This window comes from Pinus tabuliformis, chromosome 6, assembly GCF_031772625.1.
Source record: "Pinus tabuliformis cultivar Carrire ecotype Pingquan chromosome 6, CPIR1, whole genome shotgun sequence".
NCBI classification, from domain to species: Eukaryota; Viridiplantae; Streptophyta; class Pinopsida; order Pinales; family Pinaceae; genus Pinus; species Pinus tabuliformis.
Window position 1 is genome coordinate 66,020,261 of NC_142292.1, and position 22,383 is coordinate 66,042,643.

General features: G+C 35.8%; 1 protein-coding gene across 1 annotated transcript in view; it reads right to left on the minus strand.

Moving 5' to 3' along the window:
• Positions 1-1,979: 1,979 nt before the first annotated feature.
• Positions 1,980-22,383, minus strand: part of LOC149257255 (germin-like protein 1-1) — a 28,690-nt gene continuing 8,286 nt past the window's right edge. Inside the window, exons 3-4 of the mRNA XM_089367150.1 lie at positions 2,756-2,806; positions 1,980-2,518 (exon numbers count right to left, since the gene is read on the minus strand). Of these exons, the coding sequence (XP_089223276.1) occupies positions 1,980-2,518; positions 2,756-2,806 (590 nt within the window). The remainder of the gene's footprint in view (positions 2,519-2,755; positions 2,807-22,383) is intronic.

Genomic DNA, 22,383 nt, shown 5'->3' on the forward strand with positions numbered 1-22,383 from the left:
TGCGTTTTCGTTAAATAAATGAAAACCAAAGGAAATGGGAATTGGGCGATATAACGGACTTGAAAGGGTTTTTAGACACAACGATATATGTTTTGAGTTCTGAAAAGAGCGGGATTTCGAGAGGGCCGTACGCGGTAAGTGGTATTGGCCGGGCTCCGCCTGAGCCCATACATTGGCTTCCACATGGCTAGGCGCCGGAGAGAGAAAACCACCCTTTTTGGGCAGGTAACCTTCGGGCGCATGAGCCACCCAAAATCAATAATAATTGTTGGATTGACGATCACTTAGCGCCCAAAGATGGATCTGAAAGGATTATAAAGGCATAATTAATAATATTTCAGGTCCGAGAAAAGAGATTTGGACAGATTTCCTGTGTTTTTGTGTATTTCTCTATGTAAACAGAGAACGATTGTTTTGGGGATTTCTAAAGCGCCAATGGTCCCTTTTGTTGCAGAACAGACGACTACCATTCCTGAAGACGTTTAGCAATGATTACTTAACGCTCAGAGGGGATCTGAGCGGACAGAGGCGAAAGCCAGAGAGCCCAGAAGAGGAAACGAACAGGCAGTGCCGATTGGCTTAAAAGCCACAGAATGATAGACACAGAGGCAAGAAGTGCTGAAACAGAGAGAAAACAGAGACAAAGAGTCAGTGAGGAGAGTCTGTGTATCCAAGTAAAGCCTTGTTGTTTTGTATCTATTGTGTGAGACTCAAATTGAACTCACTTTTGTAAAAATATGTTCTTGAAGACATAATAGAGAGGTTACCACTAAAGACTGGACTAGGAGACGTAGCCCAGGAGTGTTGGGTGAACTCCTTGATTATTTTGTTGTGTTATGTGTGTGTGTGTCTATTATGTCATGGTCTATATTATTCGCAATCTTATTGATACGTTGCACTAAATGATATAGGCAAATCCATGCACATGAGTCTGTAATACCTTAATATTAGTCTAAGATCTCATAAACAGATCATGTATATTTATTATTTGGTGTTAAAAATAATATGGTGATGTCTATGTGGTTAAAAATAGCATAGTGATATGTTTATTTCTTTCGAAAGGACTTCATATATCTTTTTATCATTTCAAATACAAAAGAGAACTTCATATCCCTATTTTTTATCATTTCAAATACAAAATCCATACCCTTTTGATCATTTCAAATACAAAATAGAAGAGCATATATTTTTTTATCATTTGGAATACAAAATGGAACTACATATCTTTTTCACCATTTGAAATACTTCACATCCTTTTTTTATGATTTGGAATACAAAATCTAAGTTCACATCGTCCACCAGAGACAAAAATTAAATTTAGAGACGCGGATTGCTTGCTTAATCGAATAGATTACACAATGAATGCAGTAGGTGTTATAATGTGAGTGTGTTTTTTTAACGTTAGCCATATATGTGTTTTGTTTTGTTTGGAAGAGAGGCATGATGCCTTGGTTGATGTATTCAGGTGATAATATATGTTATGTCAGTTAAACAAAACAGTGAAGAGGAAACACAAATTTCACACTACCAAACAGACACCAGTACAGATTGATTGATTAAATGACAGGAATGTTTGTATAAATACTTTTATTTTGTTTTGTTTCAATGATAAGAGTGTTTCAATGTCAAATTTAGATAATTTTCTTCTGTTTGCATCAGATGAGACGCACTGTGCAGGGATCCATGAAGAAGATATTAGGCAGTGTGGTGTCCATTAAAGAGAAAGAGAAAGGCGTAAATGAAAATGACTATAACATGATAAAAATCTCAAACACCCATGTTGGAATGGTGAAAAATTTCCCTTTATTGCGTATACATCACTATACATGTGGTGTAGAATTTTACTTTATTGCACATAGATCACTATACACGTGAGGGAAAGAGTGGTTTTATTTATTTATTCGGTTAACCGCATAATAGCTGAATGACTAGTGAGTGACTCACTCGTGGCATGAATGAATGAATTAGATGAGTGGGCATCAAGCCAAGAATTTCCTTTGGAGAAGTTGCACTAGGGAGGCGTCGATCTTGAAAGCTTTGGCCAGAAGGGAGGCATCAATCGGGGGAGAGGCTCCAAACAAGGATTGGGCAACTTGCTGGGTTCCCGGAAGCTGGTTGCTCAATGTAGAGATGGCCACTACGTTGCCATAGCCCACGTTATGTTGGAAGTGCATCAGACCTTTGGGGAACACGCACACATCTCCCTTCTCAAGCGTTTTGCTGAACAATTTATTGGCAGTGGTGATAAAGCCGACTGAGAGAGTACCCTCCACGACCACCAAGATTTCTGTGGCCCGTGGATGAGTGTGAGGGGGATTAACGCCGAGAGGAGCAGCGAAATCAATCCGAGCCAAGGAGATTCCCAAGCTGTTTAAGCCTGGTATCTGCATTACATTGGCTGGAGTGACGTTGGATCCCATCATGTTACTTGTATCCCCTGCAATATCTAGGCCCTTGAACATGAAGTCATCTACAATAACCATGCTTGCATCCGTACACGAGAACCCATTCACATTAACTGCAATTACAGTCAAATAAACATATATATATATATATATATATATATATATATATATATATATATATATATATATATATATATATGATCAGATTAGAGTATTATTCACATCGCATGAAACGAATCGAAACCCTAATCACATGATCAGATTATATTATTATTCACATTGCATGAAACGAAAGGAAACCTTGATTAGCAAACACATGATCACGGTCTCAAACTCAAACTCTTACATACCTCTACTCGTCTTGTGAGCCACGCAAACGTCTCGTAAAGGATCTGCATCACCTGCATGCACAATAACAATATTATGCGCCACTAGTACTACAAGCGCTAGTGCTAGAAAGGATTTCATGACTGGACTACAGCTAACTCAGGCAACTATTCTTCGATTCTATTCGATTCGAGTAGATGCTTTCTCTTATCTGATCAGATCCTTAGATGATATGATAGATGGAGTTTGGTGAAATATGAAGAGAATTTTTCCTTTTTATAACAACACACACGCCAACACCAACACCAAGTTCTTGAGCTAAATTTGCTTGCTTGATGGACTGTGTCTTCTACTTGGACGTGGTTGTCTGTTCAGAAATTAAAATTGAAAATGACGTGCAGTCATTAGCTACCCAATCCCGTCTGCCACATATGACAGTGTCCTCATTGATTCTGATTCTGGTTGCGTCTCAACCAAGATTGGTTGAAGGGATTATGTTTTAGATGCTGTAAAAAATTTCATGTTTCTTCAAGAAGACTTGGTCACTTTGTCTACTCGTCTCTGTTTTTCATTTATTTGTTAAACAGAATAGAATAGTAATGCACAACACACAAAAACAGCAGTGTGAGCGCACCTTTTCCATTTCGTTCGAAATATTTCTTTTAAATAAATTAACAACAAAAATTAAGAAGTCTGAAACAAATTGATGTTCTCTAGTTAATGCTTGATTGACGAGGAATGCAAAAAGGCAAGGAGAATGTGGAAAGAGTCAAACAAGGATAAGATAAAGCTCAAATCTTACAAGCAATTATTAAGCAAGAAAAAGGCTGATTTCATGGTTTCAAGGAGGGAAGAACTAATCTTCATCGGAAAAAATAATCCTATATTAGTTTGGAAGGAACTCCAACCAAAAAAGATACAAATTGGAAATAATATTACAGATTCTAAATGGTTTGACTATGCAAGACAACTCTATGAGCAGGTTCCCAAGGTTGACCCTGCCCCCTTGGACAACACTGATATTGAACTCTTCACAGTACAAGAGGTAGAGATGGGTATCAAGAAGTTGGGTATTGGAAAATGTTAGGCCCCTATACTACTAGTGTAACCCCTTATTGTTATTAGTACAACCCCCTTATTATATTGTTGTACCCATGTAGTCCCCATATTGTTACTATTGTGCCCCATAGAAGCCCACTATTGTTATTATTGTGCCCTTACATTGTTATTGTTATTTCGGCTCTGATTATATTATGACCCCTTAGACTTCTATATATAGAAAGGAGGTCTTGTCATTTGTATCATCGAAGAATTGTTCATTTATGTAATGTAAAGGAGGTTGCCCCCTCGAAGAGACTGAATTCTAAGGCGTTGATCTTTTCTATCTTTTTGTGAGCTGGTTTCATAACATTTGGTATCAGAGCTTTGGATTCTAGGGTTTCACTGCTCCAAACAGGTCATCATGGCATTTGCGCTATAAATTTTTTTCTATGACGTTTCAGATGCTAATAAAAAACCCATTTGGGCAGAGTTATGGGACTGGAAGACCACTCAAACTCTTTTTGGGCTTCTATTGATTCCGGTGATTCTCTATGGTTGTGAATTGTGGGCTAGAAGTACCTCCAACATGCAGTGGAGACAAATTGAGAAAATTCAGAAGCGTTTGATTACAAACAAATTTAAGTTTAAAAGTGAAGTTCCTTATGGTATCTTGTTAAGTGAAACAATGACTTTTCCTATTGAAGCAACTGCTATGGTGCGAGTGATAAGGTATTTAAAAAAATTGAGCAAATGGAAGAGGGTAGATTGCCTAAGGTTGTCTTTAATGATAGATTGTGCAAGAGAAAAAAAACTTGGATGCAACAAAATAACAAATGGTTTAGTAATGGGGTATTTGCTTGAATGCGTGCCCTATAAACAACAAAGAGATAAACGCCTTTGTTATGGAAAAGTTCCACAAACGTACTTGGGATAAGGAGCTAGGAAGAAAGAAAAATTACTATATTAAAGTGTTTAATCCCACTCATAATCATCGACCAAAAGCATACATAGAGGCCAATATCTCTTGGAGAGCCAAAATTCTTATTGCTCAGCTAAGGACTAATTCTCATCAACTCCGTTGTGAAACAGGGCGTTGGAAAAGGCCAAAGGAAGCGTGGGAGGAAAGGGTATGCATTGTCTGTTCTTCTGGAAAAGTGGAAACAAAAAAAAATTTCATTTTAGAATGTGAGGCCTTCAAAGACAACAGGGAAATTTATGCAGATATGCTAGAAAATAGCTCTTGGGATAATCTATTTAGTGAGGGGTTTGTCGAGAAACTGGAAGCATTTATTGTGAAGATTCACAGAAAAAGGGCTGAATACATCTAGCAGATGAAGAAGCAATTTGTCCCATAGGCTATCTTTAGCCTCGTGGATGTAAAAATAATTTCTTTCTTTCTTTCTTCTATATAAACATTGCAGCAAGTCCTACACCATGGGAAAAAAATAATGTTTATCAATCGATGTGATGTTTAACATTATTATTATGTATTTATCATGCACATCTAGTGTACTAAACAATCTCCATCTTCCCATGTCCAAACATAACATATATCGATATGAGGAGACGTTCAAACTTTGTTCAATAAGATAAAAAAAACCACTCTTTACGCAAATTACCCTAATCCTTACTTTGAAAAACAACTTCATTTCGGGTCTTGTGGTTTGTATGGATATTTTGTCATCTTTAAATTTAAATTGTTTCCGTGATTAAAAAATAATTTGCAAATTCATCTTTCGTATTCACATTTCAATTTTGTTTTAATTTAAGTTTATTTAAAATTTTCATGTGTTTTAGAGTTTATTTATAAAATTTAAATTAAGATTTTTGTGATAAAATATGTGTGTTAGGGAGATAATTTGATTTAAAACAATTGGGAATCACTTTCCCAATTGTTGCATAGATACTCCACCTAGTTAGCCCTTGAATTTTTTTTTTTTTTCACCAGTCTCAATAAAGTACCATACTTTATTTATCATTTCACATTTCAACAGTAGGTGTTGGATAATTTCAACATCTCTCATGCGCTTGTTTCACCATGCTGGCCCAATATTCCCCCACATTTTCAGAGCTTATTCTATTAGGATTTTTTCTATTTACAACCAAAGGTAAGTTGGGATATCCTAGAAGTTATTCCAAATGCTGAGAATGAAATTTTATTTTATTTTTTATTTATTTTTTTATTTTTTTTTCCTGAAGTTTTTTTTTTTGGAGATCTGTTGATTCGGGATTGGCTTGTAATACTCTCGGATGTTATGACTCTTCGCCCCATCCTTGTTTCGTCTAAGTGAATCACTATATTCCATTATCAAAATTCTTCTCTGATATAAGTTTTTATCCAAAATTATCTTTTCCTCCTCACTAGTCGTAATATTCTAATCTCTAGTCTTCTTCCATTCGTGAAAAGGGACCAATAATCTATGGCATATTTCCAATGGATTTCATTCATCCTGTATTGATTATTGCTTCCTTCATTCTTGATGATCCTTCGGTTTCTTTAAATGGGTTTTGCCCATTATAATCTTTATCCAAAATGACACCTCCTCTCCTTCTCCATTCTCCTAAGACAATTTATCTGTTATGCACCAAAATCCTTTGACAATGTTGTTCCCAATTGAAGATCCCTTTGGAAGTTCCTATCTTGCAGAATCTTATAAGTATTTTTTTTAAAAGATATTTTCCTTGCATTATTATATTCCACAAAGTATCTGATCCAGATGGGATCCTCCAAAAGAGGTTGGTTGTTGGAGCCTTGGTTGCTAGAACACTTATTTTACCCCATCCACTTTCTTCGGTTTTGAGATTTTTAGCCTGGGTAGTAGATGCCAATCTTCTTTTTGTTACATCCCATAGAAATTTTTTTGGCAGATTAATTTTACTATTTAGAGATTACTCTGAAATTTGAATGGTGCATTGATAGCAATGCTCTAATAAAGAGGAATGACCATTGTCACTCTTTGAATAATTTTCTTTTACCTGTGCAAAAATGTCTTATTGTACCATACTTTATTTTATTGATTTTCTGGTAATGAAGCTGGTTGAAGGTCAAAATTAGGGTAGTAGGGTTGTTAACATATGTTTTGGACCTAAATTTGTAATGTGAAGGATTGTGTTTATAAACCATTTTTTATTTTTGGAATGGTATCATGTGCCTGAGTTATTGATGAAATTGAACGCCGGTTACTTTCTTTATTGGAATTAACATTATTCTTATTTGTAAGATTTGAAAATAGTCTCGTGATCCTAGAATAATGCAATTTTTTCTTGTACTATATCAAGCCCTAGGGAAATTTTAACCTGGGGGATATAACAATGATAACATTTAATTAAGAGGACCAAGCCCTCTATGTACCTCGATGTTAGTGGCAATGATCATTGAAATCATCTATCATGAACCTAGTATAAATGTACCTGCCACTCAAATATAATCTCGATTGGCCATGTTAAGCTTTATCTATCTTATTTTAATGCTTTAGAAGGTGACATAATTTGACAATGAGGATCCTAATATAGGCAATGATTTCGATGATATGTAGTACTAGTTATTTGTCGTAGCATGATTATTTTTGGACTCTAAGGCCATTTAGGGCCTCTTTGTTGATGTATTCTTGGCTTTATGTTAATTTCCTCTTTTCAACTTTAAAGGAGGTCTGCATTTTGTTTGAGGCATTTATGCTTAGATCATCAACCTGTGTGGTTTATTGCGTGTAAGTTATGCTCGTTGTGCTCTCACTGGCATGTGCTAGTCAATTGTGGATATTTTATCTAAAATTTTGCATTCAATCATTGCTTAGTTAAATCTTTGAGTCATGTAAAGATTCAAGGTTTTAGGTGTTGTGGGGGAGGTTGGAGGAATGATCTGTGTTTCTTTGAAATTTTCCAATTATTGAGTTGTTGTCATGCAAACCCATACAAGGAATTCCGCTCAACAATTATAAGCAAACCAACCCTTGTCATATTTGGAATGTTTCTCCAATTCGACTGATATTATTCTAGTCACACGGGGTGTCCCTAATGGATATATGCTTCTACCTAATTAATAAATATGTGTACTCCAAGATGATCAACACACTCAAGACTCACTTTGAGACTGTTTGTAAACAATCAAGAGTGAAGGTGAGTTCAATAAATAATTTTGATTGGTCAGGATCAACTTTCAAAGATGTAAGTAACAATTAATTTAAATGGGAATGCATGAAAGATGTCGCTTAAGTGAGAAAAATACTTTGTGGATGCATAATAAAACTACCTATCACGACAACAATTTTGTCATCAACAACTAAGATTCAAAGAGATCAGAAAGCATGATTTTATAAATCAAATAAATCTCAAGAGTCTGGCTGCATCATAGTGAGCCACAAATGACAGGCTACAGATGAAGCCTTACTTGCAGTGAAGGCAGTGGTCTGAGGTTCGAAGGAGTGAAAGAATGAAGAGTTTTTTGCTGCTACTACATTGTCTAGAGAAAACCAATATACAACCTTTTGACCTCCTTTCAAACCTGTATATAAAGGGAAGACCATTAAGGGGATGAATTTTCCCTACTTCTTTCGAAGGGAAGCAAAAAAACATGCCATTTTGGTCATCCTTTGCATGGTAGACAACCGAGTTCTGTTGCTATTTTGAAACTTTTTTTTTTTTTGAGGCTAATGTTTTCAGCATTGTCATGATTATTATGGAAAAAAATCGTCAAGCATGATGCCTATCCAAAACAAGAGGATCAACCTCTTCTAACTGTTTCTAAGTAATTGTTTTTTCCTTAATTTACCAGTTGTCAACCTGCTATTTGATGTCAAGTTTAACTACTATCCAAAGGATGAATTAGGGATGTTGTTGTTTCTTTCATCCCCCCACTACTTGTGTTTATAACTGTTTTTAGAGTTAACAAGTGTTCTTACTAAGGGGTTTGACTCAATTATTCGTTCTTATAGATATTAGTTAGAGAAATTGTTATAAATGACACAGATCCTACTGCGAGATACAATATGACAAAATGTCAAACACAAGAAGAAGTATGTAATCCTTTTCAATCTCTTTTTTATTATATTTACTTTTAATGACTTGGGAATAAGTCCTTTGTTTTTATAGATTGTGCATGACATTTATTATTTTTTCATTATTTGAAAGACACTGTCAAATATTTTTTGTTACAATTTCAAGAAAAGACTAGTGTTGTTGTTATAGCAAGCTGATAATACTAAATTTGACATGTTTTCCGAAGAAGATTATTATTAAAAATTCGAGTTTCTTATCTAAATTTTAATGCTGCAAGGGTAGATACTATCCAATAAATAGGTCTGTTGAAACTTAAAAGCATATCCATCTTCATATATCTAAAGGAGCTCATGTAAGTGAAACATAATCATCATAATCCCTACAACAAATATGCTAATGCTAAAACACTAGAAAACAATATAAATTTAGAGCCCTTTTTATTCAAAGTTATATGTATATTGTATCTCATGTAAGTGCCATGACTCTCCCATTGTTGTCTTAATCAATTCAGGAAAAATGTTGCTTTTCCCTAGGTCATGTTATTATATCTCAACATGACATTGAGCTTCTGAAATAGTAAAATAAGGTTACATCCATTGAAAGAAACATATAAAATCTTTGTGGATAAAGGAAACTTGAAAAATATGAAAAACTTGATCCAACCCTATAAGCGTTTATGATTGAACAACAGTTTTGACAGTGGCATACAAAATCATCTCCAAACCATACAAGAGACGTGTAAAAATTAACTTTTGAAGGTACGTAAATCATCATCATCATCATCATCATATATATATATATATATATATATATATATATATATATATATATATATATATATATATATATATATATATATATATATATATATATATATATATAGATATGAATCTTTAGTTGTGGTACAATTGTTCAAAAATGTATCGATTACAAGAAGCTATGAATTTAATCCATAATGTACCCAGGTATAAATTTTATACGTTTTCTGCAGAATTCCAACTAGTATCATGTGCAAATTTGACTTGTGATTGTTCTAAAATTTTTCATAAAACTTAAATGCACACATTGGTGTATTTTTTTCTTCACCATTTTGTATTATAAATTGGGTGACAATCTTTTCTATATTTCTTAAGTCAATGTTGCCACTTGTGCCTTTTCACTGCGTGTTGAATTCCAATGCCTCTTTTTTTTAAAGATCACATATATTTGTGCTTATTGTAGTTTTGTAATTGTGCAATCTTTTATCACTACCTCGTGCAATGTTTTTATTTTGAAAAATTTTGGTGCAACTTCAAGGAATTCCTGATGCTGAGCTTTGTATGATATGAGGAATCCTGCCACCTATTTGACTAGTTGATCTTTTTTTTGACTTCAATCCTTTCTTCCAACACATATATCTTTGAATTAATATAGATCTTTTGTTCCATTGAGTTTACCTTGATCGCCCATGTTCAACTGAGTTCTCAATGAAGGCATTGTTACCCATGTCAATGCTTTTGTTGATACTTGTTAATAGCTTCTGTGAGTGAGGTGAATCTTGAAATTGATAGATTCACATCTCTAACAATCTTTACCAAATATGCATCAATTAGATTTCTAACTTTTAAGATTTAGGTTGTGTGTTGCAGAAGATGATATTCTACTTTCTACAAATTCTAGTATTTCTGCTGACAATGTCATGCTCTTTTCATTTTTATGTCTTTGTTGGAATGGGCTGGTTGGGGAACTCTACTATTTCAACATTAAGTGCTCGAGTATTTTCTAAAATGGTTGCTTCCTGGAGAAACTTGATTAAAAACTAGCATGAGGTTGAACTCTTTTCTGTTAGAAACAAAGACATAATTGTCTCCAAAAAAGCCAATATTTTGTAGTAATCTCTACAAATTTATCATTAGAATCATTCCTTGCATTTCCTTTTCCATTTTCTTCCTTGGATTTTTCCTTGGACATACCCTGCAACCAACGTGATGTGTACACTCACAATGTTTCTCCAACCAATAGACAAAAAACCTTGCCAGTTTTTTTGATGGCCAACATAACTCTCCAATACAAATCTATTTTTAGCTCATCAATATCTTTTTCCCACCACTCTTTTGGAGAAAAGTAGTATCTCTGGATATGAATTTCATTAATTGAAGGGCTTGAAACGCTCTCTGATGTCTTATAATAATTTTGGCCAATAATGTGGTTGTAATACTATTTTACATTTGATGGATCCACCATTGCTAAGCATGCAATTGTTTTAATGCATCAATTAATAATTTAAAGATCTTTAGATCAGGGGAAGAGAGCCTTGGTTGTATGTAACGTGATGATTGAATCCTTCCAATCGTGAAAGATGCATGATTTTAATAAGATATAAATCTTGTATATAAGGTTTCCCCTTTCCATTGCCTCTGGTAGCTTATTTAATGTAGAATTCTTCTGGTTTTTCCCCAAATTCCATAAAATTCATTATTGCTTGTACTTGACCTGATTGCAAATATTTTTGATTCAACATTAAGAATATATGGTTGAAGCAACCAAAATATGGTCATTGGAATCATTTCATTAGAAATGTATACTAAACCATTATCCTTTGGTGGTTCAAGTCTTTCGAGTTCTACTAGTGACACAACTATCATGCCAAGAACATAAATGAATGTCCCAAATGCTATCCTTTGGAGCATCCTCATGTTGTGCCTGAGACTTGTAAATGTTTTGGCTAGCGTAACAAATATCCAATTATACGTGGGCACACACACAAGAATACTCAAGAATATGAAACTTTGAAAGGACGCATGATGGATCTTAATTAATATGTCCAATAGTATGACTAACCATTGTGCTGCTAGTTTCATGAAGAAAGTAGAGCACCATGCAAAGACAACCGCATACATTAAACATGTTACCCAAATAGGAATACGCCATGCAAAGAGATTCACCTTTTTGGCACTCAATATGATGTCATGAGACGCTTTTTCCGGGCAATCTTTATGATATCTTTGTGAAGTTGGTTTAGTATTGAACTAGAAATAAACGAATTAAATAAATTAACCCCACTCCAATTTCTCGACCCAATATTATATAACCCATGTTATAGAAACCCGTGTCTTTGTAGTGACCCTCTTAAACATTTTCTAAACCTTAATTTTCTTCATAATGACATTGTTTTGCTATCTGAGCGAATGTAAAATTCACTTTAATGTAAGGCAATAGAACTTCATAATTATCTATGGGTTCTAGCCTAATAAAGCCACCATTAAAGTTAATTTTGTGTCCATTTGGCATGGTAACCACGTTGCTATTTGCCACGCGAAATTAGTAAGATTGCCTCTATTTTGTCTATCTGCCCGCACTTTAACAAAGCTCCCTTAATAGCCAATGAAAAGGCGATCTGTAGTGTATTTCATATTCTTGAAAAGACTTGTTCTATATATTGAATCCCGCCCGAGAACCTTGGGTTTGTAGAGTTCTAGGTACATATTCCCGCCCAAAGACCGGACATCCCGTACGTATATATCCTTGCACTGCTGCACCATATAGACCAAAATTCTTCTGTTTCCATTAGTCTACAACCTGCTAGTTTCCCCTGCTCTGATAGAACTCCCTGTCTGTGTTCGCCTGTCTGAGACACTCTTCCCTTAATCTACCTTGGGGGGTCTCTATCCATTCATATTTTTTGTTGCTTTTAGCACTGAGTACGCCTTCATTAGCTAAGATATCGCTAATTTGTTCGTTGTTTGGCGCACATGAGTGAAACTCAGGGTTCTCATGTTCTGCAGGTGAGATTGAATCCATTGATAAACTTGCAGAAGCTGCCAATGTCTCGATACTTTGTCCGGAGTGGAGCCATAACAAATTTTCTTGACCGAATTAGTAATCAATTCGGAATCAACTTCAATTATGGTATTATGAAGGTTTAAATCTCTCAAGATTTCTAAGCATTGCTCAAGGGCCATGAGCTCTGCCATATTATTAGTGTCTTTCCCCAAATGACTATGAAAGATGGTTTTTATGAAATCCTTTTCATCTCTTATCACTCCTCCATACCCAGCCATGCCCAGGTTTCCTTTTGAGGCCCCATCTATATTGCATTTCATAAAACCCTGAGGGGGAGGTTGCCAGAAATCCTTATCAGTTATTATATGACTTGCATTCTTGTTTTTGCCCTGTGGTACAAGCCCCTGAAGACCCAAATGTAGTAGTATCTGCACATCCGTATCTTTAGGTTGGTCCTCAGGGGGGTTTTTAATGAGGGTTCCTACCGTCTCATTGAGTTGTCTTAAAATCTGAGCCATGATGCTCTGGGAAGAACCTTTCCTGTTCTTGAATATTCTGTTTTTTCGTTATTTCTAGACATCCTAGATTAGAAAGCCTGGTGCTAAAGCCCAAGCTTTGTTGACTATTTCATTATCAGAGAAATTTTTCCTCCACTTCTTCAAAGTGCTGGTAATGTTGCCCATGTCCCTGTCTGTTTGTCTGAATATTGAAGCTATCCAATTCCACAAGGTGGATGTGAATGGGCAGAGGTTGAGTAGGTGATCCATAGTTTCTTCTTGTAATTCACATAGTTGGCATCTAGATGGACCAGATACCCCTATTTTCCTAAGGTTTTCCAAGTAAGAATTTGTTTATGCTGCACTAACCACATGAACAGTTTGATTTTCATCCAGCTTTGGTTCTGCCATAGGTCCTTCCATACCCAATTAGGGTTTGGAAAGTCAAGCCCAAGGGCTATGCGCTTGGCCTCTTTGAGGTTAAAGGTGCCTTCATTGTTTTTTCCCCATCTTAGTTGGTCTGAATCTGCGGATGTTAGAATCTTTCTCGCTTCCAGGATCGCTGTTAAAGCTTTTGCCTGTGCCTTCAACGGGAAGTCATCACTGTATACCAGGTTCTTCCATATTCTCTATTTTCCTTCGCTTCTTTCCTGATCCCAGAAGTCATTTACTCTGAGTAACCCTTTGTTGTCAATATCATTCTTAAGATTTGCCAATTCTTCTCTTAATAGTTTAGGTTCATGTTGCTAATTATCTTCCCAAAACCAAGCAAGGTTCCCATCTTTGATTTCCCAGAAACCGTGTTATGAAAAATGGCTCTATTCTCCCAAGCTTTGTTCCAAATGTGGGAGCTTTTGATGAGCTCAGACATTCTAATATGATCCCTTTCTTGCCAATTGTTTGCATATTTTTGTTTCCAAATTTTGGCCTAAGGGGAAGCCGAATCTTTTAGCCATCTCCACCATAGTTTTTCCCCCAAAAATTTGATTAGCATTTCAGGGTCATCAAGTCCCAAACCTCCATGTGTCTTAGGTTTACAGATCTTTTCCCAGGCTACCAAGGCCCATTTTTTTCTCTTCCCCTTTGCCTCGAAGAAAATCTCTTTGGATATTTCTGCATTGTTGCATGACTCCTTTAGGAGCTGGAAGGGCTGAAAACATAAAGATGGGGTCAGTTTGTAGGACAAATTTTGTGAGCACTAGTTGTCCTGCTAAATTCAAAGACCTGTTTGTCCATTTCCGGATTTTGTCCTGGAGCTTATTAGTCACAGTTTCCCAACTCTTGCTCAGAGGTTTGTCTGTTAGCGACACTCCCAAATATTTGGAGGGAAGCATATCTCTTTGAAAGCCTAGAATTCTAGATATATTTCTCTATATAGCAATGTCAGTATTAAAAAAGAAAATCTTTGATTTGGTAAGGCTTACCTTGGTACTCGCAACCATTGCAAAGTCTTTCAGGATTTGTTTGTAGGCTAGAGCTTCCCTGACCGTGGGTGTACCCTGCAGCATGGTATCGTCCACAAACTGTTGATGGGTCAAAGCATCTCCATTCATGGTGAGTTTGAGACCCTGGATTTTTCCTTCTACTTTGGTAGATTTGATAGCATTTCTTAGCCCTTCCATCATGAGAATAAAGAGGAAGGGTGAGAGTGGATCTCCTTGTCTGAGTCCTCTCATAGGTTTAAAGGTTTTGGATGGTGAACCATTTAACATGATTGAAAAATTGGAGGTAGTTACAAGGGCCATTACCCATCTTACCCAGTTATGGTCAAAGCCATATGCTATAAGAACTCTCCTGATGTAAGCCCAACTTAGCTTATCATAAGCCTTTTCTAGGTCAAGTTGCATAATCATTCCTGCCTGCCTATTTCTCTTAAGTGAGTGAACCGCCTCGTGAGCTTGAATTATGTTGTTGAGAATTTGCCTGCGTTCCACATATCTAGTTTGTTCCTCAGACACGAGAGTTGGAGGAAGGGTCTTAAACCTGTTGGCAATTATTTTGGAGATAATTTTGTCCACCACATTGCATAATGCTATTGGTCTAAATCTGTCTGGTATCATAGCATTATCCTGCTTTGGAATCAAGGATATGAAAGAGGTATTGAGTGCCTTCAAAACAATTTTGTTTTTCCTTGAGTCCTCCACCACATCAAGGATATCATGCTTGACTATTCCCCAACATGCTTTAAAGAAGTCAACATTAAAACCATCCGGACCTGGCGCCTTCCCATTTTGCATCTCTTTGATGACTTTGCTGACCTCCTCTTCATTCACTGGCCTGTTTAGATTATGATTTTCTTCTCTTGTCACAAGCTTAGGAATGTGCTTTGTAAAGTCATTGATGGACTGTGATCTGTCTAAGTGAGGTTCCTCATCTATGCCTTGGAAATGTTGAACCAGAGCAGCTTCTATTTCCTTGTGGGTATTGAGTTGATTTCCTCGAGAATATTTGATTTTTGAAATCTTGTTATGAGACCTGCGATCCATGGTAGATTTGTGAAAAAACCTTGTATTCATTTCTCCTTCTTTTAACCATTGTACCCTCGATTTATGTTTTTAGAATATCTCCTCTTGCTTGCATAATTCTTCCCATTCCCGTTGATGGTAGTCAGCTTGTTCCTTTCTTTCCTCATTGAAGCCATATGTAATGAGGATCTAGTTAATTTCATGTATCTTCCATTCAACAACCTTTTTGGCTTCAAAAATGTTGTCAAACTCATTCTTATTCCAATCTTTAAGCCTGAGTTTGATGTGTTTCAATATTTTATGCAGGAGGAACATTTTAGTGCCCTGAACTTGCATATCCTCTGTCCACCATTTTTCAATATTGCTGATAAAGTCAGGATGGGTAAGCCAAATGTTTCAAACCTGAAAGGTCTGTTTCTTGGAGTTCCTATGAAGGATGTTTCAAGTTGAACAGGCCAGTGATCCGAGCCACCAAAAGGAAGTATCATAGTTGATAAGTCAAGGCCTATAAGGATAAGGTCCTCCGAGATAATAAATCTATCTAGTTTTGAGGCCACCTGAGACTCTCCTCCCCTTTTATTATTCCAGCTAAAGATACCATTACTTGTCTTTGTGTCTACTAGTCTCATATTGTTTATAAAATTATAAAATGCTATGGAATATCTGCCTAGTGATTTGGTTCCACCTTTTTTTTTTCGGACAGGGACCTGATCATGTTAAAGTCCCCTCCCAAAATCCAGGGGATGCCCAAATGTCTGTCTCTTAGTTCCTCCAGTGAGGTAAGAAGCCTGAGTTTGTCTTCAGGCTTCTGTGGACCATAAACATTTCTGATCAAATAAATTTCCTTGTCCCCCAAAGGTTGGATAACCACTGATAGGTAGTTCCTAGATGCTTCAGCATCTAGGATTCCTAGTTTCTGAGGGTTCCAAAGTGTGAGAATTCCTCTTGTTGTTTTGTTTGCTTTAACTTCTAGATATTCATATTTAATCAACCATGTGCTATGTATTTCTCTTATTTTGTCTATTGAACATTTTGTTTCCTGGATAAATATCATATCTGGTTTTTCTTCTTTCATTCTATTGCTGAGATTTCTTTGTTTCCTTTTGCTTCCTAGACCCCTAATATTCCATGTTGTAAGCTTCATTAATAAAAATTTGTAAATGAGTAACTAGTGAGGTATTTCATCTTACCTGAGTTGATCATGAGTTTTCCACACTCAATTAGCAACTCATTCTGTTTTTTCCTTCCTCTTTTCCTTCTTGGGTTCTTGGGAGGTTGTCCTCCGGTTGCCTCCATAGTTTTAACCCCTCCATTATCCTAACTATCATAGTTTCTTTTGACTCCTACACCCTTTTCCTACGTTATCTAGAGGAAGAGCTGTTATACTCTGTTAAATTCATCCGGAGGTAGCAAATCCACTCCTTTGATTGTTCCTTCCTCTATGAACTTTTCTAGATCGAGATGCTCCCCTTCCAGTATGTCCTGTAGTTCATTATCCTCCGTTCCCACTTCGCTTGGGGTCATTTCTTGGTCCCTATCAAGTTCCATAGTGCTTGTTTGATCCTCCCTTTTCTAGCTTTTATCAGGTCTATCCTCCATGCTGTCATCCTTTTCCTTCTCTAAAGGATTGTCCTTCATTACTTTATTCATTCTTTCATCCCCCTCTTCTTCTTCTAATATCTTGAACCTATTATGACTAGGCTATTTTTCCTCATAGATTTTTTTTTGGTTTTTCCTTCCTCCTTTTCCTCTACCCCCCACCTTGGTAAAGCTTTCAGTCTCTTTACCTGAGGCTGCTTTGATACTGGTCTCCATTTTTCTTAAAGGGCAATCTCTGAAGAGGTGCCCGTGTTCATGTTATTTGCGACATCTGAAGGGTATGTGCTCATAATCCACTGCCTGTACCCATTCTTCATCATATACTTCTAGAATTATTTCATTTGGCAAAGCTCCAGAAAGGTCCATTTCCACGCATATTCTAGCAAAGGAGGTATATTTTCTACGCAGAGTGGCCTCTGATATTTTAAAAAAATGCCCTAGTTTATTACCTATGGCTTTTAATGATTCTGGCAACTAGTAATCTAGAGGTAGGGAATATAGTCTTACCCATACCGGCACCGAAGTAAATGTTTCTCACTCTGGAACAAAGTTCATAACCCATGGCCTCATATAGAGGCCTGCAGCCGCATAGAAGTAAGGTCCTCCTTCAAACACCCTGTCTTTATCTACTAGGTTTGTAAACACAACTGTGAAGAAACCCTTGGATCCAAGATGTAAATCTATTTCTCCCTTAGGTTTCCAATGGTTCTTTATCCATACGTGTAGGGCTTTCTCCATTGGCCAAAACCCCATGAATTTACATATCACTGCATAAGTCGCCATGTGCTCCCGGTGCGCCTGTAGCGCTGGATCACTTAACACCACTCGGGGTGTGATGGATGCCTTATGTTTACATGCTCCTGTCCGACTATTGGTGTCAGTTTTCTGAATGTCTACTCCTTTACACTTCTCTCTTCTGCATTCCTCCTGCGTTTTTGCCTGCCTCTGTGCTCTGGTGTTTCCTGTTTTCCTCTTTCTGTATCCCCGGATTCGCCTTCCATGGGCTTCTTGAAGCAATTTGATACAACATGACTGTAGGAGGGAGTGGAGCTGCCCCCTTCTCTCCCTTCCATGGTGCATTGTTTTTATTTGGAAAAATTTCGGTGCAGCTTCAAGGAATTCTTGATCCTGAGCTTCGTATAATATGAGGAATCCCTGCCACCTATTTGATTAGTTTTTCTTTCCTTTTGACTTCAATCCTTTCTTCCAACACACATATCTTTGAATTAATATAGATCTTTTGTTCCTTTGAGTTTACCTTGATCGCCCATGTTCAACTGAGTGCTCAGTCAAGGCATTGTTACCCATGTCAATGCTTTTGTTGATACTTGTTAATAGCTTCTGTAAGTGAGGTGAATCTTGAAATTGATAGATTCACATATCTAACAATCTTTACCAAATATGCATCAATAAAATTTATAACTTTTAAGATTTAGGTTGTGTGTTGTAGAAGATGATATTCTACTTTCTTCAAATTCTAGGATTTCTGCTGACAACGTTATCCTCTTTTCATTTTTATGTCTTTGCTGGAATGGGCTGGTTGGAGAACTCTACTATTTCAACACTAAGTGCTCGAGTATTTTCTAAAATGGTTGCTTCATGGAGAAACTTGATTAAAAACTCGCATGAGGTTGAACTCTTCTCTGTTAGAAACAAAGACATAATTGTCTCCAAAAATGCCAATATTCTGTAGTAATCTCTGCAAATTTATCATTCTAATCATTCCTTTCATTTGCATTTCCCTTTTCTGCCTTGGATTTTTCCTTGGACATACCCCACAACCAACGTGACGTGTACACTCACAATGCTTCTCCAATCAATAGAGAAAAAACATTGCAAGCTGTTTTGATGGCCAACATAACTCTCCAATACAAATCTATTTTTAGCTCATCAATATCTTTTGCCCACCACTCTTTTGGAGAAAAGTAGTATCTCGGGATATGAAGTTCATTAAATGAAGGGCTCAAAACGCTATCAGATGTCTTATAATAATTTTTTCCAATAATGTGGTTGTAATACCATTTTACCTTTGACGGATCCACCATTGCTAAGCATGCAATTATTTTAATGCATCAATTAACAATTTAAATATCTTTAGATGAAGGGAAGAGAGCCTTGGTTGTATGCAACGTGATGATTGAATCCTTCCAATCATGAAAGATGCATGATTTGAATAAGATATAAATCTTGTATATAAGGTTTCCCCTTTCCATTGCCTCTGGTAGCTTCTTTAATGTAGAAGGCTTTTGGTTTTTCCCCAAATTCCATAAACTTCATTGTTGCTTGTACTTGACCTGATTGCAAATATTTTTGATAGACCATTAAGAATGTATGGTTGAAGCAACCAAAAGATGGTCATTGGAATCATTTAATTAGTTATGTATACTAAACCATTATCCTTTGGTGGTTTAAGTCTTCCGAGTTCTGCTAGCGACACAACTATCATGCCAAGAACATAAATGAATGTCCCAAATGCTATCCTTTAGAGCATCCTCATGTCGTGCCTGAGACTTGTAAATGTTTTGGCTAGTGTAACAAAGATCCAATTATACATGGGCATAACACAAGAATACTCAAGAATATGAAACTTTGAAAGGACGCATGATGGATCTTTATTAATATGTCCAATAGTATGACTAGCCATTGTGATGCTAGTTTCATGATGAAAGTAGAACACCATGCAAAGACAACCGCATACATTAAACATGTTACCCAAATAGGAATACACCATGCAAAGAGATTGACCTTTCTGGCACTCAATATAATGTCATGAGATGATTTTTCCGAGAAATCTTTATGATATCTTTGTGAAGTTGGTTTGGTATTGAATTAGAAATAAACGAATTCAATAAACTAACCCCCACTCCAATTTCTCGACCCAATATTATACAACCCAAATTGTAGAAACCCATGTCTTTGTAGTGAACCTCTTAAACATTTTCTAAACCTAAATGTTCTTCAGAATGACATTGTTTTGCTATCTGAGCGAATGTAAAATTCACTTGAAGGTAAGGCAATAGAACTTCATAATTATCTATGGGTTCTAGTGACATGGTTTAAATTACATGATATAGTAGATAGCCACCATATAGGCAAACATATTTCACTTCCCAAGAATCTCCTGCATCAACTCATACATATGCAATCCTCTGCAGACCATGTCAAAACTCTTTGTGCCGAAGTGTGATGCCATACTTGTTGGCCTCATAGACAACAATGTCTAAGCCCTGAAAGACTTGTTCACGATATACACCAGGTGAAGTCTGCAATGCCTTGTGCTGGCCATCGTTGAAGTCTCGGCCTTGTGACGGCCATCATTGAAGTCCCAGGCCCTAGCAACATTTAGTTCATGAGCTGCAACTTATTCAAAAGTGGAGGTAACCCTATTTCTCTCTGTTGGATCTATTTCCATAACCAAAGCATGGTCTAGTTGCAACTTGTCAACTACCTTGCGTGTAACTCTCACGAATTCCATCAAAGGTGTAGCCCCCAATCATTTTTTTTACCACTAGCTTGTTTATTTCTGTTGTCTTAGAAAGGCTATTATTCTTAATCCGTTCACCTTTTCAAGGATCCTTATTAATGATATTTATCAATATTAAAGTTAGTACTATTTATATTGATAATGCTAATGTTCGTACTAATAATTTCAATGTTAATAATATTAACGTTATTTATGTTAATATCAATACTTAAATGTTATTGTAATGTTAATGTTATTTAATAAATAATATTATTATTACTAACATTAAAAATAATAAAAACGATGTAGTAATGATGTGATTATTATTATTACTCAAATGATTTTAATAGCTAACATTAGTTTCGTTAATATTAGTTAGTAATTTGTAATAAATTAATATATTTGTAACATCTGTTTTTCATTAATAATCAACATTAACGTATTGATATAAAAAAAGTGTTTACTAAAAATATACACAATGTAAAACCTAATTTCTAAAATATTCCAAGTCTAAATTTTCAATGTAAAATATAGTATTAGAGTTTATTTGTTTAATAGTAATACAATTTGCTTAATCTTTAATTTTAAACTCAAGTTTTAAATTCTTTTAACTTAAGAGAAGATGTATATATTTAGGATTTCTTGAGAGTTTCTGGTCTTATATGCTAATAAAAACACTATAGTTAAATATATTCAATAAGAAAACAATCCCATGTCTTATAATTTCATACATTGTGCCCATACCTACCTACTAGGTAGAGTGGTCTAGAACTGCATAAGTTGTGCCCTTGGAAGAGATTCTTATTCATATGGGTGGCTTGTAGAAATTATTTTGTGTTATATTTCAAAAATTGGGGAAGTATTCATCCTCCAGTTTATATTTGATTGCAATAAGATTTAATTCGGACCTTAGTAAGAAAATACAATTAGGAAACATTTGAGTTATTATTCCCATGATTTAATAGGAACAAGTAGGCCCTAAATAGTAAAAGTGAACAAGTAGGTGCTAATTAAATATGTACAAAGGCTTCCCTTGCCCTCTCTAAACTTGGTTGTCCCAGTCTGATCCAACACTTTTCATTATGAAACTTTTACTGTAATAGAACAACAAACAACACTAATTTTCTCTACACCTCCCACATCTAGTCAATCCGGCTGGAACTAAATTTACAATGAAAATATAAGCATGGTTGAAAATATAGATTTAAAGATGCAAGGAAGCTATTAGTGAAAACTCCATCCACTGATGTAGAGGAGTCCGGGAGAAAAAAGGCTTTGTAATTAACGAAAGGATTGATTTGGAAACGTTCAGTAAGTGGATTCCTATTAGATTGGAAAAGAAATTTGAAAATAATGAATGTACTTAATCTAAAAACATTAATATGCACCTTAAAGAATTATTTTCAAAGTCTTGTAGAGATACATTGGGCTACATGGAAAACATATGCTTGAATGTACTTAATCTAAAAACATTAATATGCACCTTAAAGAATTATTTTCAAAAACTTGTAGAGATACATTGGGCTACATGGAAAACATATGCTTGCGTGTATAACTTGGTTGTTAGCTATCTTCTTTTTGGAAAGTTAAAAGTGACTTCCCAAAACCAAAATAAGTTGTTCAATCTCATATCATTATCTTTTATCTTTTAATTAGAGGTGAAAACAAAATTCTTATCCATTGTAGACTTGTGGCATCAAATATTTAATGCTACTATCTTGGGAAAGCAAAGAAACAAAAAAGTGATGTAGAAAATGGATATAGTAATAAGGCTTCATTTCACCCGTGAAAAGGAATAACACGCAAAATCTTGCTTTCCTTGCAGCGAT